The sequence below is a fragment of the Pelodiscus sinensis genome, chromosome 9 (assembly GCF_049634645.1).
Source record: "Pelodiscus sinensis isolate JC-2024 chromosome 9, ASM4963464v1, whole genome shotgun sequence".
Taxonomy (NCBI): domain Eukaryota; kingdom Metazoa; phylum Chordata; order Testudines; family Trionychidae; genus Pelodiscus; species Pelodiscus sinensis.
Genome location: NC_134719.1, coordinates 21,283,108 through 21,304,660, shown reverse-complemented (window position 1 = coordinate 21,304,660; position 21,553 = coordinate 21,283,108). Strand labels below are relative to the sequence as shown.

At 44.2% G+C, this 21,553-nt stretch overlaps 1 protein-coding gene across 1 annotated transcript in view; it reads left to right on the top strand.

Annotated features, from left to right (window-relative positions):
• The first annotated feature begins 3,501 nt into the window (after positions 1 to 3,501).
• PTGER3 (prostaglandin E receptor 3) overlaps positions 3,502 to 21,553 on the top strand; it is a 30,585-nt gene continuing 12,533 nt past the window's right edge. Inside the window, exon 1 of the mRNA XM_075936234.1 lies at positions 3,502 to 4,655. Within this exon, the coding sequence (XP_075792349.1) occupies positions 3,804 to 4,655 (852 nt within the window). The 5' untranslated portion in view covers positions 3,502 to 3,803. The remainder of the gene's footprint in view (positions 4,656 to 21,553) is intronic.

The following is a 21,553-nucleotide window of genomic DNA, read 5'->3' as shown; positions in this document are numbered from 1 at the left end:
TGCAATTTCAGGATAGTTGCATGGGGTAGAGGGGTTGGTGGGGGCCATGCTAATCCCTATTATTAGGAGGATGGTGGGATAAATCCTTGGGTTGGGGGTCACATAACTTTTTACTTTTGGTCATGTGGCCATCTTGCCCAGAGAGGGTTACCTCCAGGGGCATGGCTAATGGGGGCCAGGGGCGTGGTTAACAGGGGTCAGGGGTGTGGCTAATGGGGGAAGTGCATTTTTAAAAAATTATTTGGGTGCACACCTTAATGAAATGTGCTGTACACGCCTATGCCACTGGGTTATAGTCACGCACAATGAGGTTATAGAGTCACACACACACAAACATACACACAGATTATAGTCACGCACAATGAGGTTATAGAGTCACACACACACAGGTTATAGTCTCTCACACACACACACACACACAGATTATAGTCACGCACAATGAGGTTACAGAGTCACAGACACACACACACACACACACACACACAGATTATAGTCACACACAGTGAGGTTACAGAGTCACACACACACAGGTTATAGTCTCACACACACGCACAGATTATAGTCACGCACAATGAGGTTACAGAGTCACAGTCACACACACACACACACACAGATTATAGTCACACACCGTGAGGTTACAGAGTCACACACACACAGGTTATAGTCTCACACACACGCACAGATTATAGTCACGCACAATGAGGTTACAGAGTCACACACACACACACACACACAGATTATAGTCACACACAATGAGGTTACAGAGTCACACACACAGGTTACAGTCTCTCTCACACACACACACAGGTGTAACCCTTCTGCCAGGCCGAGTAAATAGCAGCAGCAAGGGCGTATCTAGGGGTCTCCTCCCAATGAGGTAATACAACACCGGCTCGAGCCCCCACCCAGTGACCTGGGAAATCTTACATACACCTCTGGGTGCCTCAAAAGAGGCAATTCTTCCCCTCTCGCAAGCACAGAGCCTCAGTAGAGTAGCAAACCTTTAATAACATGAGGTAACCCAATGAGCAACGGCCCTCCCCCCAGCCACAAATCTCCCCAACGTCCCAAAAGTCCAACACCCCAAGAGTCCCAGCCCTGGGTCAGTGCCATCCCAGGGTTCAAAAGTCCACCCGGCAGGGTTTCACCATTCCAACCTAGAGGGGTGGGGATCGATGCACCTTACGTGCCCCGGCGGTGGCTCCGCTTCTCTGTGCCGCCACCGTCAACATGAGTCACTCCGCCACACTCCACTTGTCGTCAGGTAAGCCGCCTCCACTGTCCGGCTCCGCAAATCCACCAACCGCCTCAGTCCACGCTCCGGGCTGCCAGCTGGTTGCTCCTGCCGCTGCTCCACCAGCTGCCGCTGCCGCTCCTACCAGCCGCAGGCCACCACCAGCTGCATCTACTGTCCGCCTGTGCTTGCTAGTAGCCCCTTGCAAACTGCTTTGCTAGCAGCACAGCGCCAGGCTCCCCTCAGCAACAGTGATTTCAGCTCATAACAGAGGAGCCTTAGCGCGGGCCCACAGCAAAGTTAGCTCCACAGCTCAGAACTAGACTCCTAATGGAATCTAAATTAACTCTGATACTCCACAGTGGAGAGAGGAGGAAGTGCAATCAGTGTTGTTTAGGCCCTCAGACAGGGCCCCACCACCAGGTACCAAGCCCTGTCCCCAACCTCTCTCAGTTTGACTGGGTTTGGAACCCATGCCCCTTGTCTAGAGAGTGCTACTTAGTTTATGGCGAATCCCTCTGTCATAAACAGTTCCATCATTCCATTGTCCTTGATTCGCATAATCAGGGTAACAACACTTTTATCCCCTCTGCCTCAATAACAGAGAGACTGGGGCTCCCACAGTGGCCAAAGTGACAATTTAGGCTGCTGTGGCACATACTAGACAGGGTGGGGGTGTCTATGCAAATTGGGCTCAGCCCCTGAAGTCTCTTTGCACCACTTGCCACAGTTCGCCACTAGATGTCAGGATAGAGTTTACCCTGACCCTGCTTACACAGGTTACAGTCTCTCTCTCTCTCTCACACACACACAGGTTACAGTCTCTCTCTCTCTCACACACACACACAGGTTACAGTCTCTCTCTCTCTCACGCACACACACAGGTTACAGTCTCTCTCTCTCACACACACACACAGTTACAGTCTCTCACACACACACACAGGTTACAGTCTCTCTCTCTCTCTCACACACACACACACAGGTTACAGTCTCTCTCTCTCACACACACACACAGTTACAGTCTCTCTCACACACACAGGTTACAGTCTCTCTCTCTCTCACACACACACACAGGTTACAGTCTCTCTCTCTCTCACACACACACACAGGTTACAGTCTCTCTCACACACACACACACAGGTTACAGTCTCTCTCTCTCTCACACACACACACACACAGGTTACAGTCTCTCTCTCTCTCTCACACACACACACACAGGTTACAGTCTCTCTCTCTCTCTCTCTCACACACACACAGGTTACAGTCTCTCTCTCTCTCTCACACACACACACACACACACACAGGTTACAGTCTCTCTCTCTCACACACACACACACACACAGGTTACAGTCTCTCTCTCTCTCACACACACACACACAGGTTACAGTCTCTCTCACACACACACACACAGGTTACAGTCTCTCTCTCTCTCACACACACACACACACAGGTTACAGTCTCTCTCTCTCTCTCACACACACACACACAGGTTACAGTCTCTCTCTCTCTCACACACACACACACAGGTTACAGTCTCTCTCTCTCTCTCACACACACACACACACACACAGGTTACAGTCTCTCTCTCTCACACACACACACACACACAGGTTACAGTCTCTCTCTCTCTCACACACACACACACAGGTTACAGTCTCTCTCTCTCACACACACACACACAGGTTACAGTCTCTCTCTCTCACACACACACACACAGGTTACAGTCTCTCTCTCACACACACACACACAAACAGGTTACAGTCTCTCTCTCTCTCACACACACACACAGGTTACAGTCTCTCTCTCTCACACACACACACACACACAGGTTACAGTCTCTCTCTCTCTCACACACACACACACAGGTTACAGTCTCTCTCTCTCACACACACACAGGTTACAGTCTCTCTCTCTCACACACACACACACAGGTTACAGTCTCTCTCTCTCACACACACACACACAGGTTACAGTCTCTCTCTCACACACACACACACAAACAGGTTACAGTCTCTCTCTCTCTCACACACACACACAGGTTACAGTCTCTCTCTCACACACACACACACACACACACACAGGTTACAGTCTCTCTCTCTCTCTCACACACACACACACAGGTTATAGTCTCTCACACACACGCGCGCGACCAGGCGCAGAACGGGCTGTAGCAACTTTGCTCCGTGTCCCTCTTTCGCTCCCGCCGCCCCCGCCCCCGGCGGTCTGTTCCCGCTGTTACCTGCACAGCGGACGCGGGCGGGGCTCGGCTGCGAGTCTCTGGCAGAGCGGCACCTGGCGGCTCGCGCGCAGGGCCCAGCCAGTGGAAACACGCCCCCTCCCCTTGCTCCCCCGCTCCGGTTTGCTGGGCGCGAGCCGCCCCGCTTGCCAGCCTCTCAGGGGCCGCGGAGCCCCCTGCACCCACCCTCAACTGGTGAATGAAGCCCCGGGACTCCGCCTCCTCTGCCTTATAGCGCGGCGGCTGGTCCCTGCTGCCCACTGAGCTCCCAGCCATGGGCTGGGCACCGGCTGGGCTGTTGCTGCGGCTCCGCTGCTGCGCCCGGCCGGCGGCATGACGCCCCCCCGGCTGTGTGGAGGCAGCTTCAACAGCAGCGCGCCCGGCATGTGGGACGGCTCCAGCGCCCCGCAGGGGGCCAGCAACAGCACGGCGCGGCCAGCGGACGGCTGCGGCTCGGTCTCGGTGGCGTTCCCCTTGAGCATGATGCTGACGGGGCTGGTGGGCAATGCCCTGGCCATGCTGCTGGTGTACAGAGCCTGCCAGAAGAAGGAGAACGCGCGGAAAAAGTCCTTCCTGCTGTGCATCGGCTCCCTGGCGCTGACTGACCTCACCGGCCAGCTCCTCACCAGCCCCGTGGTCATCGCGGTGTACCTGGCCAACAGGCACTGGCCGGCGGTGGATTCCTCGGGCAACCTGTGCTCTTTCTTTGGCTTATGCATGACTGTCTTCGGCCTCTGCCCCCTCTTCATAGCCAGCGCCATGGCCATCGAAAGGACCCTGGCCATCCGAGCGCCGCACTGGTACGCCAGCCACATGAAAACCAGGGTGACCAAGACCGTCTTGCTCAGCGTCTGGCTGGCTGTGTTTGCCTTTGCTCTCCTGCCCATCGCTGGCATAGGGCAGTATACTCTGCAGTGGCCAGGCACCTGGTGTTTCATCAGCACCGGGGACAACCATGTCAAGGGCAACACCTTCTTCGCCTCCGCCTTTGCCTTTTTGGGACTTTTCTCTCTGATCGTCACCATGGCGTGTAACTTGGCCACCATCAAAGCCTTAATATCTCGGTGCAGAACCAAACCTTCAGCTTCTCAGGCCAGCAAACAGTGGGGCAGAATCACCATGGAAACACTCATCCAGCTGTTGGGGATCATGTGTGTTCTCGTTGCTTGTTGGTCACCACTCTTGGTAGGTTAACTTTTAATTTGCTGTGTGATGTTGCAAACTCCAAAGCATTCTTTCACAAAAAATGGGCTTGAGGGTTATAATAGAGGAGGGGAGCAGAGCAAACCTATCACATATAACTCCCTAAATCATCTTTTTGTCCTCAAACTTTTAGCCTGCTATAGAGGGGAGATAGCAAGTGAGAGACACACCTTGTTGAAGGGAATTGAGTAGGAGGATACAAGTACAAGGGGACTCAGTGAGGGATCCTGGGGACAGGAAGAGGTGGCATGGGAGGAACCCTTGGGAAGGGTCCTGAGAATGGGAAGTGGACATATACAAGAACATATTAATTGAGGAAAAGCTAGTAGATCTGGGGATGATTTGTATAGGGAGGAGAACAAGGCCCATGGGGGAGATATGAGGCAAGTGTGTCCTTTGAGAGGAGGGTAAAGAGGATTAGATGTACCTTGAGGAGGAGCTGATAAGGCTTCACGTGGAGTATTGTGTCCATCACACATCAGGAAAAATATGCAGAAACTGGAGCAGGTCCAGAGGAGAGCAGCAAATATGTTTAGAGGTTTAAAAAACATAACCTGTAAAGAAAGATTGAAAACTCTGGGTTGGTTTAGTCTGAAGAAGAGAAGATCAAAGGGGAGTTGGTAACATAACAGTCTTCAAGTACATAAAAGGCTGTTATGAAGAGGAGTGATAAATTGTTCTCTCCCACTGAGTACAGCACAAGAAGTTATAGGCTTTAAATTGCAATAGGAAGATTTAGCTTATACATTAGCAAAAACTTTCTAAATCCTGTTAAGCTTTGAACCAAATTGCCCAGAATGGTTATGGAATGTTAATCATGGGAGGTTTTTAAGAACAGTTTAGACAAATATATGTCACCAATGATCTCTACATCGTCCTACTTCAGTGTACGGGACTGGGCTAAATGACCCATCAAGGGACTTTCCAGTCTTATTTCTGTGATATGGGCATTTGGGGAACATTCAAGAGGGGATGGTAGAATAATATTTGAGGCAAGAGAGGGAGGGATGTTTAGGGAAATGAGAGATTTGCAAAGAAAGAAAGTAAAACTGGGAAAATGAATGGAGAATATGGGTCTTAGATGAGATTAGACACACAAGACAGCAATGAATTTGGTAGACAGATAAGAGTGAGTGAAAGGAAGGAAAAGTGAGAGAGATTGATGGGGGATTAGAAAATTCAAACCCTCATCCAAAAGACGGGTGTTAGCAAAGAGTCCAAGCATATCAGGACTGGCCCAAGGAGAGCAAGTGGGGTGTCTGTAGTAGATCAGTACACTATGAAGAATTTTTAATGATGCTAAAGCATCCAGAGCATGGACCTACTACATATGTTCTGATGTGTATACATGTTCATATGTTTCTGAAAGGAAGGGGGATATCTAGCTACTACTAGCTTGGACTACCCACAGCAGAGATGCAGAAACTCTTTTTATAGTGAGGGTGCTGAGAGCCATTGGACCACACTGTAAACCCGGTATTTAATAGAAACCACTTTGAACTAAGTGGTACAGGCAAGGCTGTCCTTACTCATACAGATTATGCAGCTGAGTAGGGCACCTCAAAATTTGGGGCACCACTAAGTCTTCCCACCTTCCTCTTCCTATCCCTGTTCTGTGACTGATGAAGCTTGGTGAATCTTTCCCTAGAAAGGCTCTAGTTAACTTAAAAGTGAAAAAGCCTTGGCAGACCTATTATCAGAACATGAGTCTATGAAAGAGCCATTCAAGTGGTAGTGAAGTCATTTCACAGGTATATACAGTCAGTTTCTGAATATACTGTGTTAGGGCTTGTCTGACACTGCTACTAAAATTTACTATGTTGTAACTTTTTCACTTAGGGGTGTGAAAAAACACACATACCCTGAGTTCAGCAAATTACAGCGCTATAAAGTGCCAGTGTAAACAGACTCCCAGTGCTGTTAGTTACTCCCATCATGGAGATGGTTTACCTAGATCCTTGGAAGAGCCCAGTGCTGGTGCCATGACCAGACTGCCACATTAAAACACTGTTACAGCTGCACTTTAAACTTAGAAATTTCAACAAAGCCTTAGTTTACAGGACCTTACTTTAAAATTTGCTTTAAAAATATATCAGTGTGTTGCAGAAGATTATAAAATCACATCTCTAAAAATGTGTATCCCTGCTAGGCTGCCATAAGGCATAAGGGCACCTATTTAATAGGTATTGCATAGGGCACCATAAATCCTAAGGAAGGCCCTGGGTGCAGCAGCATCCCTAGTTCCAGCATCTGGCCCAAAGTGACTCCACTGCTCTTCCATGGCTCCCCCCCAACTGGGACTCCGCAGATCTTCCCTACACATGGCTCATGTCCTAGGGTTGAGGATTTGGCCCATAGCATTGATTAGTGCATCTACCATGGGAAGAAGGCTAGTGGTGCTACTGGAGTGTATAATGTAAGAGAGCATTAGAAAAGAGCTAGTTCTGCTCAATGATCTTATTTTTGTAAATTAATAGCATTCCAGGAACATTTTATAACCACCTCCTCCCAACTTCTGAATATTACCAATACAGAGATCAGAAACAATATTGCAAACCAAGGAAAAATTGCTTTTTTGAACATTCCTTCTTCCCCATCGTGTATTCAGCCTTTGATACCAGCTGTTGACAATTAACATATCTACTATGATGAATTAGCTCCCATAAAAGCTACATAGCTTTCTGTGGCTATGTCAGAGGAGCAGAATGGGTCAGTTGACCCCAGAAAGGTAGAGTGCTCTATCCAGCTCTGCCTCAACTTATGTCCACGAGGTGCATTTTCAGTAAAGATAGATATGTGGTGCCATGTATCGTTCCCAGTGGACTCATTCAGAAGTAGCAATGATGCAGTGATCCGGTTAACTAATTTACATTTTAAAGGGGATTTTACATCCTTATTCAGAAGTTAGCATCTATATGGCCATGCAAAGGAATAAGGAAACATATTCTCTCTAGCTATGTCTAGACTGCAGTGTTATATCAGAAAAAGATACGGGAATTGCAAACTGCTTTTTTTCAGAGGCTTTTCCGAAATTTGGCCCATCTATATGGGGCCACATTTTGGAAAATCCTGCTCTTTCGGAACATCCCTTATTCCTCATACAATGAAGAATATAGGGAAGTGGAAAGAAAGCGTCCATTTTTTTGGAAACTGTTCTGCTTTGTAGACATAGACTCCCTGCATCTTGGGTGATGATGAATTACTACTCCTCCCACTGCAGGTGGACAAGGAGTGGGCAGGGAGGGGACAGAGACTTGGCTGCACCTCTCAACTTTGCAGGCCAGCACAGCTGACAGCAAAGAGACAAATAAAATGTGCCTAGGTAATGGAATACGCCTTCCAAAGGGGACCCAGTGGTCAGAGTGGGACTCTCATAGTTTCTCTTCTGCTTTGGTCCTGGGGCAGTGCAACTATCTGCTTCCTCTTCTCGTGGAAGAGCATAGCGGCCAGTCTAGCCCATTATCTCTTCCTTATTTAATTGGCCATCCTCTTTACATAATTTTGTAAAGATGTTTGGGAATGACATTGGTAAACAATCACATGAACATCGTTATTTAATGTCTGCAAAGTGCTTTGGGATCCTGGGATAAAAGATTCTATCTAAATGATAGTCTCAGAGACTCATACTTTAGTATTCAGCACTAAGCTGGTTTTCTTGCAGTATCATCTCCCAGAGGTCTCGTGTGAGATGACATTGCATTGTGCTTTTCTATACACAATGGAACAAACCCTAATATCCTTACTCGTCCTTTGCATAAGAACACTTCCATCATTTGAGAGTTTGCCTGGGAAACTAAGTAAAAATGTATGGCATTATCCAAAGCTTATTAAAGCGTATGGAATAATCCACATTGATGTCATGGAGCTTTGTATTGAGGACCTAAAGGATCCCTATTCAGGAATGCTCCAAAGTACATATTTAAATTAAGCATTTGCCTAAATCCCATTGAAGTCAGTGGGAATTAACATTGAGTGGGGTTTTTTTTCTGGTACAGGACCTCACTGAGGAATGCAGGTTTTGTCCTAATATGAATAATAATTGTAACCCCCAAGGAGATTACCTGGATTCCTGGGGCTCTGTCTGCTGGCAGTTCAGGAAGACACACACTGTCCCTTGTAGGGAGGGGGAGCCAAGGCAAATTCAGAGTCTGCTCGGCAACCAATAGGGAGTGAGATGCCCCTCCCAGGGAGTTCAAGAGAGGGGAGAAGCCATTTATTTGGAGTGGGTCTGGAGCCAGCCAAGGCAAGGGCAGGGCTGGTTGTGTGGGGAGCTAGTAAGCCCCAGGCCTGCATGCAGGGTTCCTCCTAAGAACTGGCCTCTAGGGCCCCGAAAGTAAGATCCTTCAGCTGGGCTTTTCCTGTCTCCACTCCTGATTCCCAGTTTGTAGAGTTTGCTGGGAAACTTCCCCAGCCAGGCTGAGTTAGCCCTCCAGCTCCCTAGGTGAGACCAGTCACCACATTGTCAGCTCTGCTCTGTCTGCTAGTTCAGGGCTGCTGCCTGCTGTGTGTGTGACTGGATGCTGGGCTAGGAGACTACAGTTTGGATTTTAGTACAGTTGTGTAATCTTCACCTTGAGCCCTGCACCCCTTTGTGTTGAGGGGAAGTCCTGGGACCAAAGCAGCCTGATTCCTGCCTGAAGAGGATCCTTGCTAGCAGAGATCAGCTCTCTGTAGTGACTAAATAGTCCAGAGTCATCTCTGAACCTGAGGATCATTCATGGAGTTTATGAGTGCACCATCTTTTAGTTAGTCAGGGAATTTGTTTTGGGGACCCCCTACTCCTGAACTGTGTCCTCAAGCCAGGGAGTAAGGGTTTGGGGATTTTATAACCTGCTGCATATTATACCTGTGGAGGGATTTACCACCTTATCCTGCTTGTGAGTCCTTTGGGCTGTACTGAACCAAGTGAGCCACACTGCTAAACCACTGCAGAGAAGAATTTCGTGGTCATAGGTCATCAAGGTCCCCAACAAAGTACACATACCAATGGGACACTAATCTTACATTTGCAACATCAAGTCACGTTACTGGGGCAAGTCACAGGTATTAGCAGCGTGGGCACCGGTGAACCTACAAATAGTGTTTTACCCTGTTATGTTATATTTGTCTCCTGTTTAACATAATTATTGTGTTGAATATATTGTATGTGTTTGTGTTATTTCTTGGAAGTCTCCAGCTATCTGGCAAGTAAGTGGGGATTACCCTGTGTTTAGAATTTTCCTCCCAACTGCCCTGGTGACCCTGCCAGGAAGGAGTGAGGGGGGTGGAGGCACTGCCAAATAAATTCATAGGGGAAAAATAGAGAGGATACACCTTGCTGAGTGAGGGGGCGGGATCCAGAAGAACCCAGACCTGTCCATCTCAACCTGTAAGTAGATTGACATTAAAGAAGGTAACCAGGTGGAGAGGGGGCGCTACATAATAAAATAGGTTCTCAAGGTACTTTACAAAACCCTAAATGTTATATTTAAAATTAAATACATAATTACCCCAATATTTGCTATGCATGCCAATTATCCTGCTCTGCACAAATCATCTTTTCTAATGCATGCCAAACACAACTATCTTACCTTACCTCTCAGCAGCAATGGAAGAGTCAATGCTGTAGTCTGCACGAAGGGATCTTCACATTCACAAGATTTAATGCAGCACATTAGCAGAGATGCTGGAAGTAGGGATTTGAGGGTACTGCAGCACCCTCTGACTTGAAGTGTTTTCCATTTTATATATACAGGTACTCAGGGTTTACAGTTTGGTTCAATGGCTCACAGCAACCCCAATATAAAAACTGTTCCAGCGCTCCTACACATTAGAACATGACAATGAATTAGAGCTGAACCACAATTGCTAGAATAAAAAAAAGGAGCACTATCACCTGCTGTAACTGTTTCCTTGTTGAGTATTTCCATTAGGAAGCCCATTCAGCCATGTCCTCCCACTGCAGATGTGGTTCCACTGCACAAGGTGTATGGGGCCTGAAGGCAGAACAGATATGCAGGAGCCTCCTGGCTTTGGCTTCATTCATTTTCCTACAGGGACATACTCACTATTGCTCCTTCAATAGCAGGAGTTCCTGCAGCTGTTCTCAAAGCCTATTTGAAAACGCTTTTTCTAGTTAAAATTTAAGATACAAATGCTTTAGAAACAGCTACAAAAACTTCTCCCTTAAGGACATTCAAGGTGGCTGTCATTTTTGCTGCCATGAAACAGGCTAGGATACATACAGCAGGCTTATTAACCAGCTTGAATTCCTGGCCCTTTGAAGTCAAGAAGGGGAATTTTTGCCATTGACTTCAATAGTCCAGGATTTCACTTCTAGTATGGAAAATATTTGTCCTTGGTCTTAATTATTTGAGGGTCAGTAAACTTGTTGATTCTTAACCTGACCAGTTGTGGGGCCATAAACTGCAAATTTAGTCATGTGCATAAGTGTTTCTAGTATCTGGCTCCTAATGAGTGTTTATATAGCCAGAATCTCTACTGGTCACCCAGATACCAGATTTTTCCTTCCTATTGTGTATACTTTAGTTGCTTATTTTTCTTGCTGGTTTATTACTTTTGCTAGTATAATATTAAAGCTATAAAAGACCAAAACAGCTCAGTTTTATGAAATGTGGGCATTATCTGTCATTAAAGACTGGGAATCTAAGCCAAAGACTGTATTTAATGACATCTTCATTGTTCACTAGCAATTGTTCACTAGCAATCTTCATTGTTCACTATTTCAAACTACTTCCATTTTGTTTGTAAAATTTTGCTTTTACTCTTATTATGTAGATAATCTCTAAAATGTGCTAGGTGTTTTCCAAATGCAGTAGAACACACAATCGTCTCTTTAAAAGGTAGGAGGATCGCATGACTCTGTAATATATGCAACAGTTTCACCAAGCTATACATTTTTAAGCAAAATGGATTTTTCTCTTTTTTTAGACACACACATACCCGACTTTTACTAGTATAACAATGGATCCTGCGGATTAATTTGAAATAACATTTTTGTAGATTAAAAGCAGAAAGACAAAACTGTTTGACTTGTACTGCAAGGCTATGTCTACATTACAGATTTTTTCAGAAAAAATGGCAGTTTTTCCAAAAAAACTTCACTTATGTCCACACTGCAATTGCATTCTTTTGACAAAAAATCGAAAGAACAGAGGGTTTTTTTCTGACATTGGTAAACCTCTTTCTATGAGGAAGAAGGCTTTTTCCGAAAGAGCTCTTTTGGAAAAAGGTATATGTGGACAGGGAAGAGGGAGTTTTTTTGAAAAAAGAGGAAAAAGCACAGATGCCCTGACAGCCACTCTGTCCATAGTAATCACAGCTTAAATGCAAGAAAGCAAGCATTCAGTGTGGATGCTCTTTCGAAAAAGCAGATCACTGTTTCAATGCGCTTTTGCTATGTGGACGCTTTCTTTCAGAAGAAGTTTTTTCAGAAGGTCTTTTCCGGAGAAGCTTCTTCCAAAAGAAGCCTGCAGTCTAGACATAGCCCAAAGGTGCCCTCCACTTTACTTAATTCATCTATGCCAAGAGAAAAAGAGGCAACTAGCAATGAGGAAAGAATTTAATGGGATAGCACAGGCCTGTACTTAGGAATTTCTGTGGGAGGGTGCTTTTTTTGTAAATATAGACTGCAAGGGTCTGAATGCACCCCTATGGTTCCTCAAGTAAGCAGGGAAATCAGCCCCCGCCTTCTCCTGCCTGGTCAGAGTATGGGGGAGGGAGGCTTGTGCAGCGTGCTGCTCCTACCTTCCCCTGGCCGGCTGGAGCATGCTTATTTGGGGGACTATGGAGGGTGCTTTTGCACCCTTTGCACCACCACCTGGGTCATGCCTGTAACAGAAGTCAGATCATCTGAGGCTTTTAAATGCTGATTTTATGAGAAAATATTCAGGGAGCTGTAGAAAGAAGGGAGAGGTCCTCTAACATTTTGATATAAAAAGATAAGCACTGAATGCTGACCTGGCAACCAACTAATCTTTACAAATCAAAGGCACAGGGCCTGCTGAAATGTACTGGGCACCAGCCCTTTGAATTTGTTTTATCTTATTTGTTCTGCCTGTCTGTATGTGACTTGGCTAATACTCAGTGAATCAATGAGTTGTGTTTGTTTCTTTATGAAATGACATCATTTCAAAACTTTCCATGAATTTTCCAGGAGCCCAGTCCTGTAAACCTTCCCTCCAGTGTATAGCCCCTTTGCCAACATCTATCTATCTTGGTTTCATAATCCCAAAGATCAGAGCAGACATTATTGAACAATTTATTTTTTTGTAATCATTAAAATGAATAATTAAGAAGATTAGCATACTGTACACTAGAAATAAAGGGCCTGATTCTGATCTTACTTCTCTCAGAACAAATTATAAGTAACTCTTTTGTAGTCAGTAGCGTATCAATGTAAAACCAGCAAAAAGCATCAGAATCAAGCCCAAATAACCCCATATCTAAAGTATATTTTCCCCCTGGATATTTGTGATTCACTCCCCTGGAGTTTCTTCTATGTGCACCAAAGGCAGAATAGCCTTTTAATTCTCTCTCTTCTCTTAGCATAGATGACTTAATTAAAAAAAAGTTAAGAACTGTTCTTTAATGATTACTCATAATGCTAAACTATTTATGAACCAAATGTATTTGCTGGAGTGAATTAATGTACCATGATTATACTTATAATTAGAGAGTACAGTTCTTCAGAAAACAAAGTCATTAAACCTTTACGGCTAACTCAAAGATACAAAGATTTTTTTTCAGGCCAGAAGGGATTTTCTTATCATTATCTAGTCTGACATCCTGCATAAACATTGGCCAAAAGGAAGAGCTTGCATTGAAAGCTCTTAGTTTTTATCTATTGCTTTAAATCAACTATTCAGAATATTTTCTAAACATTTTCCAACTTAAGTCAACTATTCCCAGAATCATTTGTTTACACTGTATAGACTTTGGTAAAATGAGATTTGTATTCTGCAGCTTAGTGTTTCTTCTTCAGTAAACTGCTACTCTTGATAAGTTTTGAAAACCTGTATTATTAACTCAGTAAAAACCCCTTTTGGGTGCTTGGTAACTGGGTAAGGATGGCAACTTTCTGATTGCAGAAGACCCTTGCCCTGCCCTGAGCCCCTAGGAATTGCAGAGGAATTGTCAAGCAGATGACTGTGCTCAAACCTTAGGGAAGGCTTGGACAGGTGCGAAGCGGAAGATATAGGGGAAGTGGTGTTGTTTTATTATTTCTTAAAATTAGGCAGCAGTAGAGGCTGACGGCTATAATAAAACTGGATATAATCATAGGCAGAAGTATTTCAAAATAAAACTAAATTACTGAACACTACAATCAGTAAGTTGTCCATCAGACACACTATTGTAACATTGAATGGGCTAGAGGTTTAATTCACTGTTCTTCTCTACTGCCTAAAAACCCCCATCTTTCATGGAGAATCACCTGGTGACCCAGAATTCAGACACTAAGGATTTTCACTAAGGATTGTACAGGGTCCACCTTCTCACATTAAAATCCAAAAAACCCCAAAAGGATTGAAATTTAATTATTAAATACCAACTTTATAACAATAAACATAGCTTATTTCTACAACATAACATCACTACTTTTATATTCCACAAACATCTTCAGTTATACATAAAGTAAACAAATTAAATATAAACAGGACAGTCCCCACAGAAAAACAGTGAGATGTAACTTGGAGTTCCTGAAAGCTAATATTGAGTTCACCTGAATTTCAGTCTTTACTCAGCAAAATCTATACAGTCTCAGGAATCAAAAGCATTGCAATATCTTCCCTTCATTGTTTGTAGAAATATCCCATTGGAAACCCACTTCTGCTGCAATCATTTAGTTAACTGGTCTGCTAAACAATTAACCAAGCATTCTGTTAAGTGTATATGTAGATTTTAAAAATCTTGTTACAAGAAAAATACAAACTGAAAATAGCAAAATATAAGTGACCCCTCATCATTACATTTAAAGAAGAGAAAATCATACTAATTGAGACAATATAAAACAGTTTGGCTGAAATGAAACATTCCAAGCATACAACTAAATTAAGAAAGTTTTCCCTTTCTGTAATTAACAATAGTAAAGCTTTCCTGTTGGAAGATTAACATTATCATTAACCTGTTGCACAAGCTTCACAGTTATAGATAGGAGACTGCTTTCTGCTCCTGTGGCTCAACTTCTCCCAACCTGCAGATAGCACTTTGCAAAGCCACTGCACTCACTACTTTTCCACACAGTCTGACTCCAGCAACAGGTTATACACAAAACTAACACACCCAATTTCAGAAATTTCTGAGTGTAGAGTGTTAATTGTGCATTTTCCTAGCAACAATAAATCAGACACAACTCATTCCTGCATGTAGTTGATAAGATTAAACAATCCCAGGTTTATTGCATATCGACTACACATTGACATCCCTATTGGCAATGCTGCAATTTCCCCTAAAATAATCTTGCTACCCTCCTGCAGCAAGGCAAAGCAAGGACCTTTTGGGTCCCCAGTTTGAGAAACACTGGTCTCCTTCAAGAGATCAGTATAGTATACAGTTAAAGCACTTTTAAAAGACTAGATTTTACAGAGGGAGATAACATTGCATAGTCCATAATGTGTTTTTTCCTGGCTGTGAATTTGGTAGGGCCCTGCACATAACCTTACCTCTGTGAACCTCTTCCTGCCATTCCTTCCCATCAGCTCTCCTACTCTTTATTTAAAGCCACTTATTACTTCTCTATAGTTTAGACTGAACATCATCAGAGTCTAGCACAATGGGGTCCCCTTTTTAACTGACTCATTATAGTAATCTACTATATATTTGAGAGAGTCTGTCCATTTGTTCAAGAACTTCTCTTAAATATAAGAGTACCAAGGACCACCAAAAGACCACCAAATTCAGTATACAGCTTCCTCTTATCAAAACTTAAAGCAAGGCAAGGGTTTGGTTGTGTCAGGGAAATGGGGTATGCCTGGAAATGGGTTTGCTTCTCAGAAAACCATTCAGAAGAGACAGAATCATCAGGCAGATGAAAGGGGCTAGCTAGAGGTGGGACTGGGACTTCCCACCCAAGAGCCTCCCACCTCCCCAGGTGTCCTTTAGGGAGGAGCGGGGCTTGGAGGGGGGGGGGGACTGAAGCATAGGGAGCAAGGGGAAAGTGCACAGTTTCCTGCATTGTCACTCTGGCTGGGGAGTGCAGGGGGCAGACAAACCTGGACCTGCTCCAGCTGGGAGACATGCATGCTTCCCCTGGTTATGCTCTCTGATGCCGCAGCAGCCATGGGGAGGCACATCTCACATGCTGCTGCAGTGAAAGAAGGCTGACGTTGTCCTCTCTCCCTAAGGCTGCATATTGAACCCCTCATCCACAGCCCCACCCCAGAACAATGATATAAATGAAACATATACATTTTCATTTTATTTTCCAAAAAACAAAAATTAATTGAGTTATGGACCCAAGCAACCCCGGGTAAATCTTCTAGTATAAACAATAATTGTTAAATGCAAATATATCTCTGTGTGTACTTTACAGCAAATGGAAACCAAAAGTATTTAACATTTCTAGCATTCAGATTATTTTCTTAAGGATCAGTTAATAGGCTGTATTTCAGGAACTTTGGAATACGATATCCCTTACTATTCTTTTAATCTCGTTCTGTTATGTCAGAATTAATGAAATTGCAATATTAATAGGCAGATAAAATACAGTAGTTATAAACAGCCAACTTTCTTGTACCAATTGTTGTTTTGTTTATTTTACTTAACGCTCCACTGTTACATGGGCTGTTAAATTGCTTTCTTTGAAATTTCACTTTAAATAACATATAAGATTATAATTCTATGAGTCCTCTGTGCCAGCCTATTACATTAATTTAACTGGAGACTGTAAAAGTTACAGGGCTAGATCCTCAACTTGTGTGAATTGGAACCAGAGAGATTTGTATAAATAGGGAATCTGGCCCATAATTTGTATAATAATGTAAATTAATCACCCTGTTTTATTAAATAGTAAACTACATAAAATGATGGGGTAATTCACATAGAATCATGGATGTTAGAGATAATAAAAACTTCTGTTGTCAAATATATCTTCCTGGCAGTGAAAGATTATGTATTCTGTATTATACATTTACTGATGATCAGGCCAGTCTAATTTTAAATAGCCACTCACACACGTTGTATATATGAAAGCTCAAAGATCCTAGCAAGTTTATAAAATAAGGCAATTTAAAAGAGCATTTATTCTATTTTTTTTAACTTGAAATTTGTGCTAACTCTAATGTTTCTGGAGCTTCTGAAGATTTATGTGATTGCAGATCACTGAAAACAGAACTACCGGAGAGCATTCCTAGCTTCTGGAGGCGCCACTTAACTATTTTTAGCCAGCCATCCTCCAGAACTGTAACTTTAAATCATTTGCAAGGCTTCTTTAAGCAAAACCATGTCCATGCTCTTCAGAGGAACATTGGGGCATAGGGAAAAGAGGATGGCATCAGTGCAGTCTTTAGGCAGGGGAAGATGGGAAGAGAGCAGGAGGAGGGGAGACCTGCGTCCATGGAGTAGCCTTCACCAACTCTTACATGGCCGCTTCGCAGTATGTAGTAGGATATCCTCCAGCCCTTCCCACTTCTTTGTCCTGCCCCCTGACACAGGGGCTTCAGTGAGCCTTCATAGAGATAGTAGAGGATCTACGAAGTCGCTCCATCAATTGCTCACCCACCAGTGGTAAAAGTAACTTACAATTTCTTACAGGCACTCAAAAGTGCCATTTTGGGAGTGGGTGGGAGGAGGGGAAGCAGCCATGCACTCTGGGAAAGTGCTTCATTCCGTACATTCCTCTCACACCTGGCTGGTGAGCTCCCTTCACCAGTAAATCCTTTGAGCTCATTTCTGCATTCAGTTACACAGGTACTGCTCCCATCAAACACCTCAGGAACCACACCTGTGTTACTTGGGCAGAATTAAGCCTGTGAATTATATAAAGTTAATTATCATTGCAACTATCTGACCCCAAGGCAGTACCTTGTTTGCTCTGCTCTTGGGCAATAGCTCTACTTGGAAGACCCCCCCCAAGCTGATTGGCATGGGGATGGCCAGCCATGCCACTCATGCTGTCAAGGGCCAATATGAACATCATGTCTCCTACCTCTAGCCTGGTTGAACCCTGTGGTCTCAGTCTAGTACAGGTTGAGCCTCTCTTATCCAGGACTCTCTGGTCTGACTGGACCGTGGATGTTGCTGGTCCAGAAAACCCTGGGACCAGAGAGCTGGGTGGCCACGAGGCTGGCCATAGCAACCCTAGGACAGCGGAGCTGCAGCAGCCCCGGTAGCCTCAGAGTAGCAGAGTTGCGTCAGCCCTGCGGTAATGGAGCACTGGTATCTCAGGGCAGCAGAGTCCCGGCAGCCATGGCAGCCCCAGGGAATGGAGCATCAGCAGCCCCGATGCAATGGGCCCTGGATCTGGGAAAATGTGGCAGCTCTGGGACAATGGAGCCCAGCACTCCTGGCAGCCTTGGCAAGTGGAGCCCCGACGGCCCCAGAGCCGCAGCAGCTCCAGCATCCTGGAGCTGTGGCGGCCCTAGTGCCCAAGACCCATGGCAGCCCCAGTGGCCCTGGGGCTGCAGAGCCACAGCAGTCCTGGAACAGTGGACTCTTGGTGGTGCCAGGGCATTAGAGCTGTGGCAGGGGAGCTCCGCTAGGTCTGCTGACAGACCCCTGGAGAACTTGGAATCCCATCAGCAAAAGGATAGAATAGACACCCTTCCCCCTTCCGCCCCCCCCCCCCCACCCCACTCCAGTCCGGCAAACTCCTAAGGGTGCCAGATTCAGGGAAATCCAACCTGTATCAGGCCCATAGGAATGTAGTTTCTAGGGCAGATGGCAATGCTTTCTGAAGTGGCTAAACATCTCATTGCAGCAGGACAATCCACTGGCCCCTGGAAATGCAAAAGTGTGTGGTTTAAAGATCTAATAAGGACACGTTGTCCTGGTAATAGCAGCTTCTTAAACCAGTTGTACATGAACCCCAAAAGCACACAACTGCAATGAGTTAACAAAATACAAACAGTTGTCCCTCTGTGTCCACTATTTCCCTAAAATGTCAGCCCTTGAGTAAGAGGATAGTCTAAGAAGGCAAGGAAGGCCTCTACCTGCTCAGTCATTTCTTTAATAGTAGCAGGTGTGAGTCCCATACCCCCTTTTGGTTTATTCCCTTACCTGGCCACTGATACATCCCTGCAGCACTCTCTCCACTCTCGCTCCAAAAATTAGCAGTCTTTCCCTGTGGCATTGGGTACCAAGCTTGGCCAGATTTAGATAGCACTGTAGCTGTACCATATAACATCAAGCATATGCTGGGGCAGTTCTGGGAATTTGGGGATGAATGATGCTGCTTCAAACTGGCAGGGAAGTGAGGTCTAAATAGGATATGTTCCATTGGTTCACAGCAAAGAATTCACCAGCTTTTCTTGGAAATCATTTAGTACATTATTATGTTCTTTAAGCTGAAGCTTCATTTCTGCAGCTTCTTTTGGTGCTAGTGTTACAGCGAGGGCATTTCACAATTCTAAAATTTACACACGGTCGTATTTTGATTGTATTTTAGTCTGATTGGGAAAAGTGGCTGTATTTTTAATAGATCAAGCAACAGAATATAAGATCATTTCTGACTAATTCAGACAGACTTGAAACCACCTTGTTAATACAGAGTGGAGTCTGTAGTCTGGAGCCATGTTTTGATAAAATTATTATGGAAATTTTTAATTCCAATTACACCTCTGTTTCTGTATAACTAGAGAATGACTTCCTCTCATCTATATTTTGTTGAGTTGACTCAGAGTGCCTTTATTCTGCTGTTGATTTATCTCAATTACTATTATTCAATAGCCCGAGAATAAAATAAATACAAGATTAGCAAAAACAGGAATCAGTATTTATGATAACCACAGAAAAAAGTTAGCTTAAGAGGTATATTTCCTCCTTGAAGTTTGTGCCTATTTAGGATCTTGTGTGCACATAGAAGGGAGAGTTGATGTTTGTATCAGGAATGCAGTCCTCATTCTACACATGCATAAATCTTACAGAAATCAAGGGGACAAATGAGGACATCCCAGTTTATAGAACTGGACCCTAGATTTCAGTTATTAAATTGGCTGTTAAATCTTATCTAATTTGATTTCATCATCTTGAGAGTGGAAAAAACTCAAGGAATATAGAATTCTCTCTGATACTGGCTTACACTTTTTTCCTTGCTATGTTGGACTGGGTCCTGTTCCCCTTGAAGTCAAGCTATGTCTGCTTCCCCTTGTGAGAGACACTGGGCATTGACTCTGGGGAAATTTCATATCTGCAGTAATTTGTGAAATATTTCTTATCTGACACCCCTGAACATGAGTTGCAATATTAAGGTTCAAACTTCCCCAAAGATAAGGACTGTTCAGGGCAAGTGTTTGGCACATTATAGAGATGGGCGGGGGAGCAACTGTGAAATTCTGAGATGTTGGTGTTTGTTCAGGATCCATCTCTGAATAGGCATCATACCTCTGCACTAGGTCCAACTCCCAGGCAGCATGGCTCCAATGGAACAGTGCTGTTCTGAGTTCCTTATCCCTAGGCTGGGACTCTTCTAATGGGGAACGCCATAGTTCAAAGATAGGGAAAGAGGTATACAAACTGGAATGTAGCCTGACATTGCAGTACGTTTTTGTTATGTCGTGGGGAGTTTCACAGCATAGGAAGAAATCAGTGGAAAGGCAGAGAGCTGGAGTAGGTGCAAGTGTCCATTTTATTGCATAGCACAGAACTCACCAGAACAAGCCCAGACTAGATGGGCTGACCCCAGTGACCTACTCAGTTACCATAACAACAAGATCTATATCTACAACCCAATATACAACATATTTGGCAGTTTCCCTGCAGGGCTTTTCAGAGGGGTGAATTATGTCCCCTTTCTGGTTTCTACTCCTGCCTCCATTTTGTTCACTAGATACACAGTTGATCCTCTGTAAATTCCAGGACAGGGATGATGCCATGGAAGAAGTTGATGCTGTGTTTTGCACAGGGATAGCCATGCATAAAGATCAGAGCTCCATTTGGAACTCAAATACATATTTCAATATTCCCCATACTGGGCAACAGCCTGCGAGTCAGAAAACCTGGATTCGATTCTTGCCTTTGCCCCAATCTTCTGAGACATTTCTGGCAAGTTGCTACATACACTTGATTAATTTTTCATGTGCAGTAGTTCCTAGGGGACTACAAACTCTCTGAACTAAGTACCATAAAAATACGTAACAAAAAGACAATCCCTGCCCTAAGAAACTTACATCATCACCCTGTCTCTGCCACCTCTTCTCCCTCTGCCAGTCTGACCTATTTGGAGTGCAGTTTTTCATAGCAAAGATTGTCTATCACTGTGTGTCTGTGTTAAAGTAGCATGTATCTTAGTTTTTAATTACAAATAAATATTGGGGCATAGGCATTGCTCCATTAAGCAACTGCAACCCAGAAATGTATATGCCAAATTTATATCCAGAAAGATGTTTTGTATTTATAGCCCCTAGAAAACAGTTTGTAATTATGACCCTACTAGACCTTAGTTATAATGAAGTTATAATTGTTTCTGAAATAGTACTAAATATAAAAACAGGTATGCTTTATATAGAAAGCTCAAGGAAAAAATCAGAAAGCAGATACCAACTAAACCATGGCAAAATAAACACGTATTTGACATCCTTCAAAATGTTCCTCCTAATTCTCAGAATTATATAAAGTGTATTAGGACTAGGTCTGTTGATTAATCTCAGTTAACTATGCAATTTACTCAGACCATTAATTGCAGTTTTAATCATACTGTTAAAAATAGAATTTCAATTGAAATGTAT